Here is a 13,258-nt window from a genome sequence, read left to right as displayed (position 1 = left end):
ATTTCGCGTAGCTTTATGTTTGCCTTTTTCATTTTTAATCGGTTAGATTATGTCTGGTCAAACCGACGGGACTGACCATGAAGAGGTTGATCCCACGGGTGATTGGGGCAAATTACCTTACGTGGCTTTGGCATTGATTTTTACCTATCTTCCCGATCGAGACAAGTTTAACGCAAGTTTGGTTAATAGGTCCCTGAATTGATTTTTTACTTATAAATGTTCAAATAAATAAAATCAAAGACGAGGACACGGAAAATCGATTACGACTGATCTGCTCCTAATGAATTTCGTTCCAGAGCATGGAGCGAGGGTTTTTCATGGCCTGGCAACTGGCGTCAGCGTGAAATGATTTTTTATGGATCCTGCGAGGAAACCGTAGCGAAGGAGAAAGCTTTCGCCGAGCGATTTGGACCTCAGTTGCGACTCCTCAGGCTCAGGTGCTGGAGTCCTGCCCAAGGACCTGCGCTGGAGGCCTACCTGGAGAACGTTTCAGGCGTTCTGAAGGTCCTTGCGAGCAACGCCTTGCTGCGCGAGATTCACGTACGCGATAAAATTATCGTACTTACTATAAATATCATCGATTAAATCCTTCCAATAGAATTTTTTTTCAGGTGGTGGATGTGGAGGGTCTCGACTACTCGGACACCGATCTTATCACGGTCTGCAGCTCCGCATTCGCCCCTGGAAAATGAAGCGATTTACACTTTCATTCTTACTTATTCTGATCTGCTTATTTTCCAGGTGAACGATCTGCTTTTCGAGAGTGAACGCAAGGCTGAAGGAAAGGCAAAAATGGCCGTTATGCTTGCGGAGCTGATTCGGTTAGCTTCCTTTCATCTTATCAGCAGCAAAGACCAAAAAAAAACGAAGTGCAGGATGTTGGAAATCGTGGTAAAATAAAAAAATGATTTTCGTCACAGCGCGCAGACCGAACTTCGCATCCTGGACCTCCAAGACGTCGACTGCGCCTGGGAAGTTGGACTGAAGCTCGTTTCAGCGGCGGGAAATTCTGACGCTGCGAGAAACACGCTACACACTCTACTCTTGTCGGGTACATTCGATCAGCCGGATTCCAGGATCACCGTATCCTCGGACGACTACATCCTCGCCATGGGCAACTTCCGGAAGTTGGCGTTTCTGCGCATCGATTACAGGTGTCTCAGCTGCAAGCTCCTCAACGTTCTTGGAACCTCTTTAGGGGAATGTTTCAGAAGGCTAGCCATCCTTTGCTCAGAGGACGATGGCCCTGAACTGCCAAACCTCGAGGACGAGGCGTGGAGGACGCTATCCTCTAGATGCCCGTTTCTTCGGGTCGAATTGACCATAGGTGGGTCTTTAAAAGCAAAGTATAACCGACGTGCAATATTCTCCTTCAAATCATTTCAAATGACGTTTTTCGCGTGCATTGCAATTTAAATTTTCCAAGTGCCTACTGAAATTCAATGTGTAAAGAACTGAAATTTTTTCCCTACCATATCGTATGATAACCGAAAATTAGTAAACCAGTTGAATCGAGACTGGTTTATGGAAAAATTTTATTCCACATATGTTTACCAACAAATACAGAGTTGATAGAGAAAATTCACAATCCACAGTTGCTAGGGAATCGTGGGCTCGAGGAGTCCTCGAGGAGTTCAAATTTGTTCGGAAATGCAATCGTCACAAAATTTGGGCTCGATAGAATCACCGTATGATCGAAGTGAATCGACCAACGTGTGTTAATTGAGGCCTCGGACACGTGCGTGAAATGGGTAAGAAAATGTCTTAATATGCGCGCTTGAAGAATAAACTTTCGAAACTGGGGAGAATCACCGTTCGACTTTTCATATTTCAGTCTACGTGTCCGCGGGCCTCAACTCGTTCCCTTCAACATCCTGAGACAGTCAACCAGCGGCGACATAATACAAGTTTGACTGGTTCCAGAGGGAGGAAACAGAAACGTAGGATGGAGGAGCAACCTTCTCAAGCCAGGAATGCCGCTGGCTGCCCTGAGCCTCGACGACGAGATGTCAAACCAGAACCCGGAGTACTGGGACACGACGCCGACCCTGGAGCTCCTCCTCAGGGAGTATCGTAACACCCTAGGTAATTGGTTCCATTAATTTACTAATTCAGAAGCATGGATGATCCATAAAATTCCTCCGCTAGACGAGGTGACCAGCCCCAGAGCTAGGTATGATTTTTCCTGTCAAAATTGACGAGCATCTGCACGAACAGAGCACCTGTCGCTGTCTTTGAGCCAACGTTCCGGCGTGGGTATAACGGCAGAAAAATTGACCGCTGAAATGGTCTCACGAGCACTTCGATTGAAGAAACTGAAGACCCTGCATCTCTCTGGCCCCATGGATTCAGAGGCGGTTAAAACGCTCTATAATCTGTTGGACAAGCCGCATGGCGCGAAGCATCTTCAACGAGTCACTTTAACCGTCTGGTGCGGTAGCGAAGAGGAGATCGATCAGCTCCTGAAAACTAATCGCGTCACTGCGCAGAACAGAGTTTCGGCAAAGACCGAAGTTCGTCTTGTGCCGATGCTGTGATTACGGCTTTCAGAATTTTTTTTTTTTTTTGATACGGTAATTTATTTTATAAGATTTTATTTACGACGGGCGAACGGGTTTTCAGTCTTGAGGTTTTTGCAGCTCAACCGTTTAGTCTTGTTATTGATGTGCGGCTGTTGCTGGACATTCCAGTTATGTAGGAAAGTGAAAGTATAATGTTTTTAATACATGTTTGTATATTAGTCAAATTTTGATACGGTTTTTTCATTTTGTACAGGAGGACGAAGAACAGGTATAATTGTGCTATGGTTTTATAGTTAGTGTTAAATGCATGATATGTACGTTATTTAACATATACATATATACATATATATATATATATGTATATATAGTAAAATAATCCGCGATCCGGTGAAAGCTAAGTATACAATACATATTAACGACGATAATTATCGTGCGATATCAATTCGGTATATAGTTATATAATATTATTCGTACATCGTAAATAATACTCTTCAGGATATATTGCCCGGTGCGGGTATTGTAGACGTCGATTATGACAGCCTGACGCCGCCAGCTCCAGCGCATTCACCCTTGTTCTTCACCACCAATTCTGAAATAAAAGATATGTGGTACCATAAATTGGTGTAAGCATGAGCTTCGGTTCTACTGTGAAGAATTACTACTACCACAGTTCAAACTTTGGTAAAGGAGAACGAAACTGTCCAGGCATTTGGACGTCGATGCTGTTACTGAATACTGTACTCACTTGCTCCAGACTCGCAGTTGTGGACTTCCATGGCGCACTGGCTTCCAAAGGTGATCGGTTTCACGTTAACATCGGTCGGAAGGTGAGCACAGACGGGATCATATTGCTGTGGGCAGTTCTTAGCGCACTCCTTCTTGGTCTTCTTGGCGTCCTTAGCGTTCTTGATGGCGTCCTTAACTTCCTTGGAGGCGGTAGCAGGGTCCTTGACCTGTTTGGGGTCCTGTGCCTCCTTGGGAGGTGCCGCCTTGGGGTCCTTGTCCGTGGGTAAGGCGTAGACGACGCAGGCGCACAATAGAACTGTACAAAATAAGGACAATGAATAATGTGAGGTAAAAGTGAAGAGTCTTACAGTCTTTTCGCCGAGATGATAATCGCATTCGCTAATCAATCCTCGTTCGCGACGCGATCACAAGTTATCGTCTAGATGTTAAATCGTCCTTTCGCAGATTGTACCGTGTACGCCGTAGAAAGCGAAGAGGTCACCGCGTCGTGTTAATCCATTCCCCCTGCGTGACCATGTCACTACGATTCCTACACCAACTACATTGTGCCATTAAGTGTTTTCGTTTGAATTTTCTATTGCATGATTGCCCCGCTCAACAGGATAATCGCTCGTCACAACGACGACGGTCACGTCGACCCCGATAATTCTCTTCAAGGATATACGTAATGTATTCTTCTCTGTCTTTATGCCTCTATACCATGCCAGGTATGTACAATATTTGCGTCGCGGACGGTGTGTGCTCGTCATAGTTATGCCAACATACGTGTACAATATTGCACATCATTCGCCGTCGTGTCGTATATAGAGCCTTACAGGGAAATGTATAATCCGATTGAAGGACGAGCGACTATCGCCATTACCTACGACAACCATGATCATCTTGAGTGCGGTTACTTTCCACTAATAAGGAGAGTATCAGATCTTTGTATTGCAGATTCTCTGCTGAAACTTTTAGACGTGTTTTGTTGGCTTATAGTATAGAGCTTCTGATGTCTATTTCTATTGATTGAGTCTTCCTGCGTTCGATTGGCAATACATCGAATTGTCGAAAATTATAGCAGTTTATACTTTACTATGGCTTTAAACTAACAATGTATCCGTTCACACTTGAATCTTATTGAACTATTAATCTAATCCGATTTTAATCGAACTGAATAACGGACCAATGGATGAAATTATGCATGAGAAGCTCTATACATGGGACTAGGAAACGCGCCTAGGAGTTTCAGCAAAATCCGTGAAGCGGAGTTCCGATACTCTTCTTGTAAGACAAAAACAAATCAAAAGAAAAAAAATAAACGCCGCGTGAAAATTCAGTTTAACGGTTTTTTTAACGACGACCGTAAGTCTATAAAATTCGAATTCCGTGCGCAGAGAAAGCTGCTGTGATTTGCAAAGCGCACAAACTACCGAATTGCATCGTTGACCCGAAAAAAAAAAAAATTATACGACGATTCGGTAAAAGGCTTCGATCTCAGGACGAAAAAATAGGAGACCGAAAGATATTCATATCACGTGCAAACCGGACGAACCGGAAGTCGACGCTTTTCGGTGTGCATCTAGATGCACCGCAGATTCGTAGTGCAGCGCGTCTCTCTCGGTGCATGAACTCACCGAATGCAAGAGTGACCTTCATGATGAATGACGTTCACTGGTTTTTCTTCTCTTTAATATGTATATGTATATATATATATATATATATAGGTATAGTTAAAATGGAATCTTTTAACACGTGAATTGCAAGTTAACTAAGGAGATTGTGGTCTTGACTATCCCATCAAGTCTCTGGCACCCGTATATAAGCGACCGGATCGGTGCTCATCCCCACCTGTTTGCCAAAGGATTACGTCCCCGTAACCGGTGTGTTGCGAGCGTAGGCGCCTCGGGAGGACCGTACGGATGCTGATGGGCGAGAATGATCCGCAAAATACTGCTTACTCAGGGGCACGTAGCCACGTAGCCACGATGTCCATGATCGTTTATTCGGACGTGCGGTCGCTTTCGTCAGAGCCAATTTGTTCATTTATCAGTTATCCCCATTGAAAGACATAAGTGGCTCTTCTCTATCTCTATGTAAGATTAATACAGATCACGCGATGGAAATCTACTAGTCGGTCCGACGCCCCAGTTGCCAACAAATTATCCTACCCATCGCCGAATTTTTTTTTCTTTCTCTTTTTCTTTTTTTCCCTCGGCTCTCCATTCAATCTCTACTTGAGGCTACTTGGACCCTTCAGCATTTAAGGCCCCATTGTGCCAAACGTTTCGTTGCCGCTTGGACTTCGTCACAGGCATCTGGAGCTATTATTTGCATCATCTCTTCCATTTCTTTACTCTATATTCTGCTTTTTCACAGAAACAGACTTTTCTTTTCAACAATTAAGAAGAGATAAAAAAAAAAGAGCTGGTTCAAGGAACCTCTGACAAAAAATTACAAATTTATAAAGACAAATCATAACAGCTGTATCTAAGAATCATGATCATCAAACGAGGATTCGAGCTACGGTGCTCTGCATCGAAAAGTACCAAAATTCTGGTAAAAAACTTTAGTTTACCGTCCAGAAAAATGATCATGAAATATGGCGCACGCGTCAACGATTACAGCATCATCGGATCATGGTTATCTAACTTATTATTTTATTATTACACTTGGGCTTTTCAGTAACGTAAAACTGTGGTTTACAACGCGTCACGAGCTTCAATAATTACGCGGTAAATAGATCGTCACGACGTGATTTATTGTTCGCGGTAAAACATTAGCAAGCATCAATTTCCGGATATTTATATACCCATGTTGTTATAGTATACAGGTGTGAGTAATGGTATACATAATATCAAACCGCAACGGAACGTGATTCGAAACAAACAGACAAACAATCGCAGCTGTACCTGGGAAGTCAGTATAGGTAGACACCCAGTCTTGCGTGTGCAGGTGACCCGAATTTGCTAACGGAAACGGTCGGCGTACGTACTTCCGGTCCATTGATCATACCAGCAGAACAAATCTCTGCAGTCGCAACGCTTCACACCCAGAGACATTCGTGTGTGTATGGTGATAAATGAAACGCCGCGACGCGTTCGACCTTTTCACATCATCGATTTTAACGATAGATAAAGGTGAGCGGAAATTAGGTGTGAAAAGGTTTCGCGCGTAAATCAAGTATCACACTCGAGTCTCTTGTAATAATTATAAAGAAAATCGAGTATTTAGTAGTATGATGATAAATATTAAGGGGGAATTCAGATCTTATACATTTTGCGAGTGTGTGAAACGAGCATTCGCATTCGCATAGTGAGCATGGCAGAACTGCGGCATGAATAAGGCGACCTCGATTGCTCGTTTCCATTTCAAACAAATCGCTTTGTTTATTTGTTCACCGCGAGATCTGTTACAGATTATGTCGGAGGCATTGCACGGGTCGAGTTGGGCTTCGGAATTCATCGTGACAATGCAGTGAGCTATCTACCCTCGAGGGAAATTGTAATAAAAAAATAAGAGAAATAAATCTGTTTGAGGTGCATGGCGATCAAGCGTGACAAATTGGCACATGTGTAAAATCTATGCGCATAAATAATCGCCTCATTTGAAACGCATTACCTATTCTGCATTCGGTATCGAGTACAATTGATCGAAATCAGCGATACTGCATGGTTCATAAACTTCTCAACTGGTCGTAAGTCAACTCGCGAAGCTGGGCTCGGATATCGGAAATTATGATCACAACAGCTGGCATCCAATACAAACCAAACGGAAATGCTCCGGACTCTGAAACTCTATTCCGCGATAATCGAATCTCGACACTTAAGGTCACACGGATCTTGGAGATTTTGAAGTATGAATACGAAAGCGATGCGCAGATACTTGGCAATCCGTATATCTCACTTTTGCATCTATTTTATACACGTACGGAACTAAGCGTATCGCGACGTCGGCGATCAGCTCAGCTTTGACAATCTTGATCCGAATAGTTTTCCAAACATCTTCATCTTCTTGCTGCAACTTCGATTTCCGGTTTCGTAATTTCATAATTTTTTCGTCATCTCTGATGATGATCTCCTATTTAAATTACGATGGGAAAAGATCCATGACTAAAAGTACTAGAAGTCACTTATCTTAGACCCTTTCAATTGTAACGTCAGACAATAAAATGCTGAAAGTGTGTCTTTGCGGTCATCTGCTCCTGCAATTATGCTTTAAGAAAATTAATTGGCAGTCGTACAGCGGACTTTATGCAGCAATTGTGCATTACGCAGTTAATTGGATAGGTGGTCTTTTCCGATGGATACGTTGTTGACAACTTGCGTGGATAGTCAAGGTTATTCGAATTTTTCATATCCTTTCTTACCGCAATGACGAATGTTTTCTGATCCCGATAACCAGCCGACTTATTCAAATTACCGCAGTCATACACGGGGATGACAAATAATCTTCTCGAAGCAAAGAGATCGTAGATTTCAAGGGGCCATAACGGATAAGTGTACCGTGCGCACGTTGAGGTCGAAATAATCAAGCCAACTCACGTTCCAAATTCCTATAGTTACTTTTTATTTTTAGTCTCATTAGTGACAACCACGGTATTCAATTCTGAGAAGCGAACGGAGGATAAGATCTGTCGTTACATTTGCTGAGCTGCGGAACATGTTCAAGTGTCGAACTCTGACTATTCTAAACAGCATTGCGAAGCCTGTAAATTATTCTGTGCTACAAGCCTCATGTTCAAGTGTCATTCACTGTCAGTTCCAAAAATAAAGGATTCGCAATGATTGCGTGACGACACGAACAGTGAACCCAAATTCTACTGGCGTATCATAAAATCGCAAATGAAGATGTAAAGGAAACTTTGTGATGAAAGTGAGGCGGAAAAAAAACACGAGCTAATCAATCTTAGGACAATCATGTGAAATCAAGCTCAGACCGGATACACTCGACAATAACACGCAAATGGGAAATGTTTACCGGTTGCTTGACTGGTTCACACTGGGTAGACCCCAGATCTCTGAGGGCTATGCAATATTCACATTTGCATCCTGCGCTCAAAGTTCACCAGTGAATGTTGACAGTCGGTGGATACAACCCAAAGTTCAAGCCCAAACTGGCAGTAAACACTTATTGGAAGAAAAACGCTGAAGCTTATTTGACGACGTGAATTCGAGCCCTTCGTAAATCGATGACCACGGTGATGATCCATCTTTCAATCAAGATTCCAAAGATTGACGAGTCGGAACGACAGCTGAAATCGCCAGGTAACGAATGAATAATTTCGACTTTTTCAACTCAATTGTATCTGTTCATCAAGTCAGAAATCTTTTGCGTAAAAATTGTACTGATAATACGGATTGATTGTGATATAATAAAATTTAGACGAACCTCCTTGCAGTCAAAGAGGATGAATAAAATTAAGATGAAAACGGTTATAGGTTTGTTCAGTCGAAGGTCAAGTAGTAAATTAGAGATGTTAACCCAATTGAAATCGGAAGTTTTATTAAATTAGACAATTTGGGATAGTCGTTTGTGGTGAAGCGGAGCAGTAACCGCAATTTCGGTAATTCGATTAAGGCTGGAATGCGTGTAGGTGGTAATGACAAAATGCAGGTCAGTTTGAGGACCGTTGAATCACTCGAGGATGATTTTTTTCACCCAAGTAACTTTATTCCTAAAGTATTTGAAACAATACGAATAAATAAATAAATAAATAAGTTACTATTCTACAGTCATGGCGTTAATTGTACGGCCTTTTTCGTGCCAATTTCGCGAACTATCCACTCCGTCACGACTTCTTCGTTTCGTGCTGAGCCCGTTCATTTTCTTCGACCTTCTGCACCTCCTCGACTGCGTAGCTATTAAAGAGCCGGAGATAATCGGCCCAAGATTCGCCGTAAGTAAGGGCTCTCCTGAATCGACATGTGAACGAGGTGCAATCGATTTTCTCATTTTTTTCGTACTGCTTCTCGATGGAGCCCAAAACCATAGCCGTGAGGAAATTGAGACGATCCATATCCCCGTTAGCTAAAGGGAGGAAGAGTTGAATCATCTTTAGTACAAGTGACGATACGTTTAGTGAAGAACGTCAAACTGAATGCAAGGATACGAGACGACATACCACGACCCTCATAGTCGTCCTCCTGCTTATCGTCCTTCTTGTCGGTTTCCAGCTTCGGTATAAACAGCAGAAGGCAAATGATGGCAATGAACTTAACAATGAGCTTGAATATCACGAGCTTCAATATCACCTTCGCCAAAGTGAAAGCGTTCAGCTTCAGTGCAAAGGGCCAGGTGAAGTCGATCATTGGAATCGAGGGCAGACTCGGCATTCCCGGCAAAGCATATGGTGCCCCATAAGTCGGGGCCGGCGGGCCATAGCCTGAAACCAACAAGACCCGGCCATTACTGTCACGAAATACCAAAGCAACGTCCCAACCATAACAGCTCGGATCATGTACCTCTGGCCTCACCTTGCTGAGGACCCTGAGCCGGTAGATAACTACTGCTTGGTGGACCATAGACGTTCTGTGGTGGTGGTGGGCCGTAGCTGACCGAAGGGGGCCCATAACTGTTCTGCGGAGTTTGCGGTGCCCCGTAGGAAGTTTGAGGGCCCCCATAACTGTTCTGCGGTCCTTGCGAGGCCCCGTAGGATGGTTGTGGGGCCCCATATGACGTCTGTGGTTTTCCGTGGGTGGGTGAAGGGCTTCCGTATCCAGTGGAGGGGTCGAAAATGTCGAAGGAGTGTTCTGGTAGCGAAAAAGAGTTGCTGGGGGTCGGGAAGAACGTCGGCTGGGTCGGAGCGGGTGCGGTGGGACCTTCGAAATCTGGGGGCCCATAAACGGGGCCCTGATTCTTTACGGGGGCGCCGTAGCGCTCGGATTCAGGGCGGTAAACGGGACCTTCGCTGTAGTCTCTGCGGAAGATTTTCGGCCCGTTGACTCTGACGCTCATCGGCACGACACCCTCCTTGTCGTCCTTGCTGATCCGGGAATGTACGAGGGCGTCAAGATAGCTGTCCTTGCCGGCAATGTTCGCCACGCGGAGTCCCCTGTCCTCTGGGACCGCCGGGGCAACTGGGTTCGAGTATTTCGAATCCTCGAATACTTCGCCCTCTCGCTGGGGCTCCGTGAGAGACGATATTCGTGGCTCTGAGACCGCCGTTACATACGACACGTCGGTTTTCAGCGGCAAGGAGACCGTCAACGGCTTCCGCAAGCTCTCTTTTGCCTCGAATTGCGTCAGGTCTAGACCGTCCTCGACGTTTATTCTTGCCTCCATTTTCAGCAATGTGTTGTTCACGCTTGGCTTGAAGCTTTTTTGGACGACGAAAGGACTTGGTTTGTGATTCGTTGGCAGACTGGAATTGGACGCTTCTGAAGACGCCATCGCATTTACGATAGTCGCTAAGAACGTCACGGCCAGAATTGCCACTCGTAATTCTTGTTGTTTTTTCGACATTTTCAATCGATCCGGAATTCCTTAGGTCAGCTGAAAAATTGCAAACGAGATTAAATTTCAATGTTCGTACTATGTACTTTCAGCAATAGGATAGAGATCAACTTTTCGAGATTAGTTTTATTCATTCACGACAAACTAATTCAGACCCTGAGCGGTTGGTTGCAGTTCATTGGTTTTCTCTCATATTCGGTAATTGATACATGAATTTCAATTGCGGTGTGAAAATCGGTGAATTCTTTTAACGTCACGGGAGAAACAATAGGCCCGGAGTACGTGGAGCTAAGCGGGGGGATAAAGCGTGCTCAGAATTCGTTACGAGATGGCCTCACTCCTTCCTCTGAATACCAAAGCCACTCGCGACAATCCTTTCTCTGCATACAAAGTGTATAGCGGTCGCTACCCTTATCAGGCATAATCATTGTCAGGTACATTAAAGTATGTTAGTAAAACATATTACGAGTATCGCTATACATTTAGGTATATATATATATATATATATATATGTATATGTATGGTCTCATAACATTCAATTTTCCATGTTTAAATTCAAGAGTCGTATTTTTACGAATTCTTCCCACCGTAGGTACGTTATTATATGATATGCAAATGGTGCAGTGATACAGGCTACATCCCTTGAGAGCAACCAGAATGTTACTTGAATAAAAAATGCGATTGACATTTCTACGAGTGTTTAAAATTCATGTATATTTTATCACTTCCATGAAAATATCGCAGCAGCTCATTATTATACACTTTGCATAAGTTTATTTTACCAAGAAAGATGTAATAAATTCAAAGGTCAGATTGACAATGAGAATAGAATTTCATTTCTATACTCGTCTCACGTTATATAATTCTAAGCTTCACAGAATCTTATAGATGTTGAAAAATCACCACGAGATCGTTGCTTGGAGGTAAAAAAAACTTACCGATGGTTTGTACTCGCATAAAAAAACTTACAGCAGAGAAACACAAATGTTTTTTACTTCAAACTCGGAGCACTGACATATAAATGCACACTGCAGGTAAACCGTGAAATGCACAATTACTATTCTATCACAGAGCACAGACCCATCGACGGATGATTTCTGGTTCGATCACTGGAAAGTTACAGAAGTCGAATCATCGTCACTACACTCGATAAACGTTGAAGAAATAAAAAATGTTCCGGTAAGATCGTCTATATATGTGGCAGACTTTGGAGGGGCGTCGCGTTCGTAAACTATGGGTTTACTGGGTTACTGTTCCACCACCATTCTTGCATGCACAAACGACAATACCTACCTCGTGGCCCAAGAAATCACCGACGAGTATAGCGAAGTCTCTGAAAACAAGTCATTTTGAATTCCACTCAATCTTTCTCTCTCCTTTCCCCGCATTCTATTATACACTTGCACAGCCAACTGTTGGAGATTTCTGCAATTCGCTAATTTACCTCTGCAATGCACTTCAGCACTTGCTTAACATTCGCTTCTTTCAGGAACTGGGTGAGAACAATTTACCACGGCAATGTCGAGAAACTTGTCCCTCGGTTTTTTGTTCCAATAGCACAATTAAAAAATCCTCCTCCAAGAAACGCAACGCATCGTATATTTTTACACGGTAAATTCCATTCAGACGACAGTGATCCCAGAGGGTCAGGCTACCGAAATTGAAAATATTTGATTAGAAAAAAGATCTCTTTAATTAATTATCGGTGCAGTTCTCTTTTCCTGTAAAAAAAGATGCAAAAAAAAAATATTTTCTTTGAAAGAATGCGGAATCGGCTGCAACGCTGGTATTTTCAACGGGATAATCGTAAGCCGTGAATCACGCCGTAGGTGAGGAACTGCAATTATTATGTAGGGGCGACGCTGTTTGTAACGGACCCCTACCCCCCCGCCTGCTATTTTGTCCATCCTGAAGCTTAAGTCCCCGTTTGGCAGGCCCACTGGCCGACTTACCACTGCCAATCACGTCCCCATTAATTAACCATCGACTCACAACGACCCGATTGAGAGACATCGAATTGTTTTCACTTCATTCGATATCCGGCCGTTATCTGTCTCCGATGAAGCTCATCCGACCTTCATATGGCTTATGACAAAAGGGTTTTCCTGACTTGCAAAAACGAGAATACGTGCAGCTGCATTTGAGGTATTCTAATCTGTCATCCTCTCTTGTCGCTTTCTGCAATTTACACAGCAGTGACTCAAACCGGAAATCACTACGAACCAGATATGTGCAAAGATGGAGCCGGATTTACGTCATAAATACTCTCATTATTACAATTGGTTGTGATTTGAACGACTGTGATGAAGAAAGGCAAACTCCAATTAAGCCTGGAACCCACGCCTTTTTTTAGTTATTATAGGTACTATAGTTTGACCGACAACCACTACGTCTAAATTTGCTAGATCCAATTTCTGATGAAGGTCGAGTTTAATAGATTCACTTTTTCCAGACAAACGGAAATAATGTTATAGACCACCACGCTGTTTAGTCTCGTATTAGTATGTGAGGGTTGCGTTGCTAAGCAACGAGCGACGCTGATACCAACGACGCCT

General features: G+C 43.4%; 3 protein-coding genes across 3 annotated transcripts; 1 reads left to right on the top strand and 2 right to left on the bottom strand.

Annotated features, from left to right (window-relative positions):
• Positions 1-49: 49 nt before the first annotated feature.
• Positions 50-2,672, top strand: LOC124413668 (F-box only protein 39-like). The gene is given in 6 exon segments (XM_046894390.1): positions 50-181; positions 232-540; positions 742-821; positions 921-1,327; positions 1,924-2,085; positions 2,218-2,672. Coding segments are annotated over 6 exon segments (1,410 nt in total). The 3' UTR covers positions 2,538-2,672.
• A 98-nt stretch (positions 2,673-2,770) lies between these two features.
• Positions 2,771-5,124, bottom strand: LOC124413311 (agrin). The gene is made up of 4 exons (XM_046893818.1): positions 4,990-5,124; positions 4,886-4,958; positions 3,268-3,564; positions 2,771-3,111 (listed from the first exon to the last, which is right to left on the bottom strand). Exons 2-4 carry the CDS (start codon positions 4,905-4,907, stop codon positions 3,053-3,055), a joined length of 378 nt encoding a protein of 125 aa, XP_046749774.1. The 5' UTR covers positions 4,908-4,958; positions 4,990-5,124; the 3' UTR covers positions 2,771-3,052.
• Positions 5,125-8,756: 3,632 nt separating this feature from the next.
• On the bottom strand, positions 8,757-11,869 carry LOC124413314. The gene is made up of 5 exons (XM_046893820.1): positions 11,719-11,869; positions 9,895-10,742; positions 9,713-9,864; positions 9,373-9,633; positions 8,757-9,278 (listed from the first exon to the last, which is right to left on the bottom strand). Exons 2-5 carry the CDS (start codon positions 10,710-10,712, stop codon positions 9,040-9,042), a joined length of 1,470 nt encoding a protein of 489 aa, XP_046749776.1. The 5' UTR covers positions 10,713-10,742; positions 11,719-11,869; the 3' UTR covers positions 8,757-9,039.
• Between the last annotated feature and the right edge of the window lie 1,389 nt (positions 11,870-13,258).

Source organism: Diprion similis, chromosome 12 (assembly GCF_021155765.1).
Source record: "Diprion similis isolate iyDipSimi1 chromosome 12, iyDipSimi1.1, whole genome shotgun sequence".
NCBI classification, from domain to species: Eukaryota; Metazoa; Arthropoda; class Insecta; order Hymenoptera; family Diprionidae; genus Diprion; species Diprion similis.
Note: the sequence above shows the minus strand (reverse complement) of the source record. Positions and strands in the feature narration are given on the sequence as shown.

What these genes read in the sequence shown, in the direction of transcription:
- LOC124413314 (XM_046893820.1), bottom strand. Translation starts at nt 10,712, where the DNA reads ATGTCGAAAAAACAACAAGAATTACGAGTGGCAATTCTGGCCGTGACG. An exon ending in CCACAACCATCCTACGGGGC is followed by an intron (nt 9,865 to 9,894) that starts CTCGCAAGGACC and finishes CAGTTATGGGGG; the next exon opens with CCCTCAAACTTCCTACGGGG. An exon ending in TCAGCAAGGTGAGGCCAGAG is followed by an intron (nt 9,634 to 9,712) that starts GTACATGATCCG and finishes TGTTGGTTTCAG; the next exon opens with GCTATGGCCCGCCGGCCCCG.
- LOC124413311 (XM_046893818.1), bottom strand. Translation starts at nt 4,907, where the DNA reads ATGAAGGTCACTCTTGCATTCG. An exon ending in GAAGGTCACTCTTGCATTCG is followed by an intron (nt 3,565 to 4,885) that starts GTGAGTTCATGC and finishes TATTTTGTACAG; the next exon opens with TTCTATTGTGCGCCTGCGTC. An exon ending in CAACTGCGAGTCTGGAGCAA is followed by an intron (nt 3,112 to 3,267) that starts GTGAGTACAGTA and finishes CTTTTATTTCAG; the next exon opens with AATTGGTGGTGAAGAACAAG.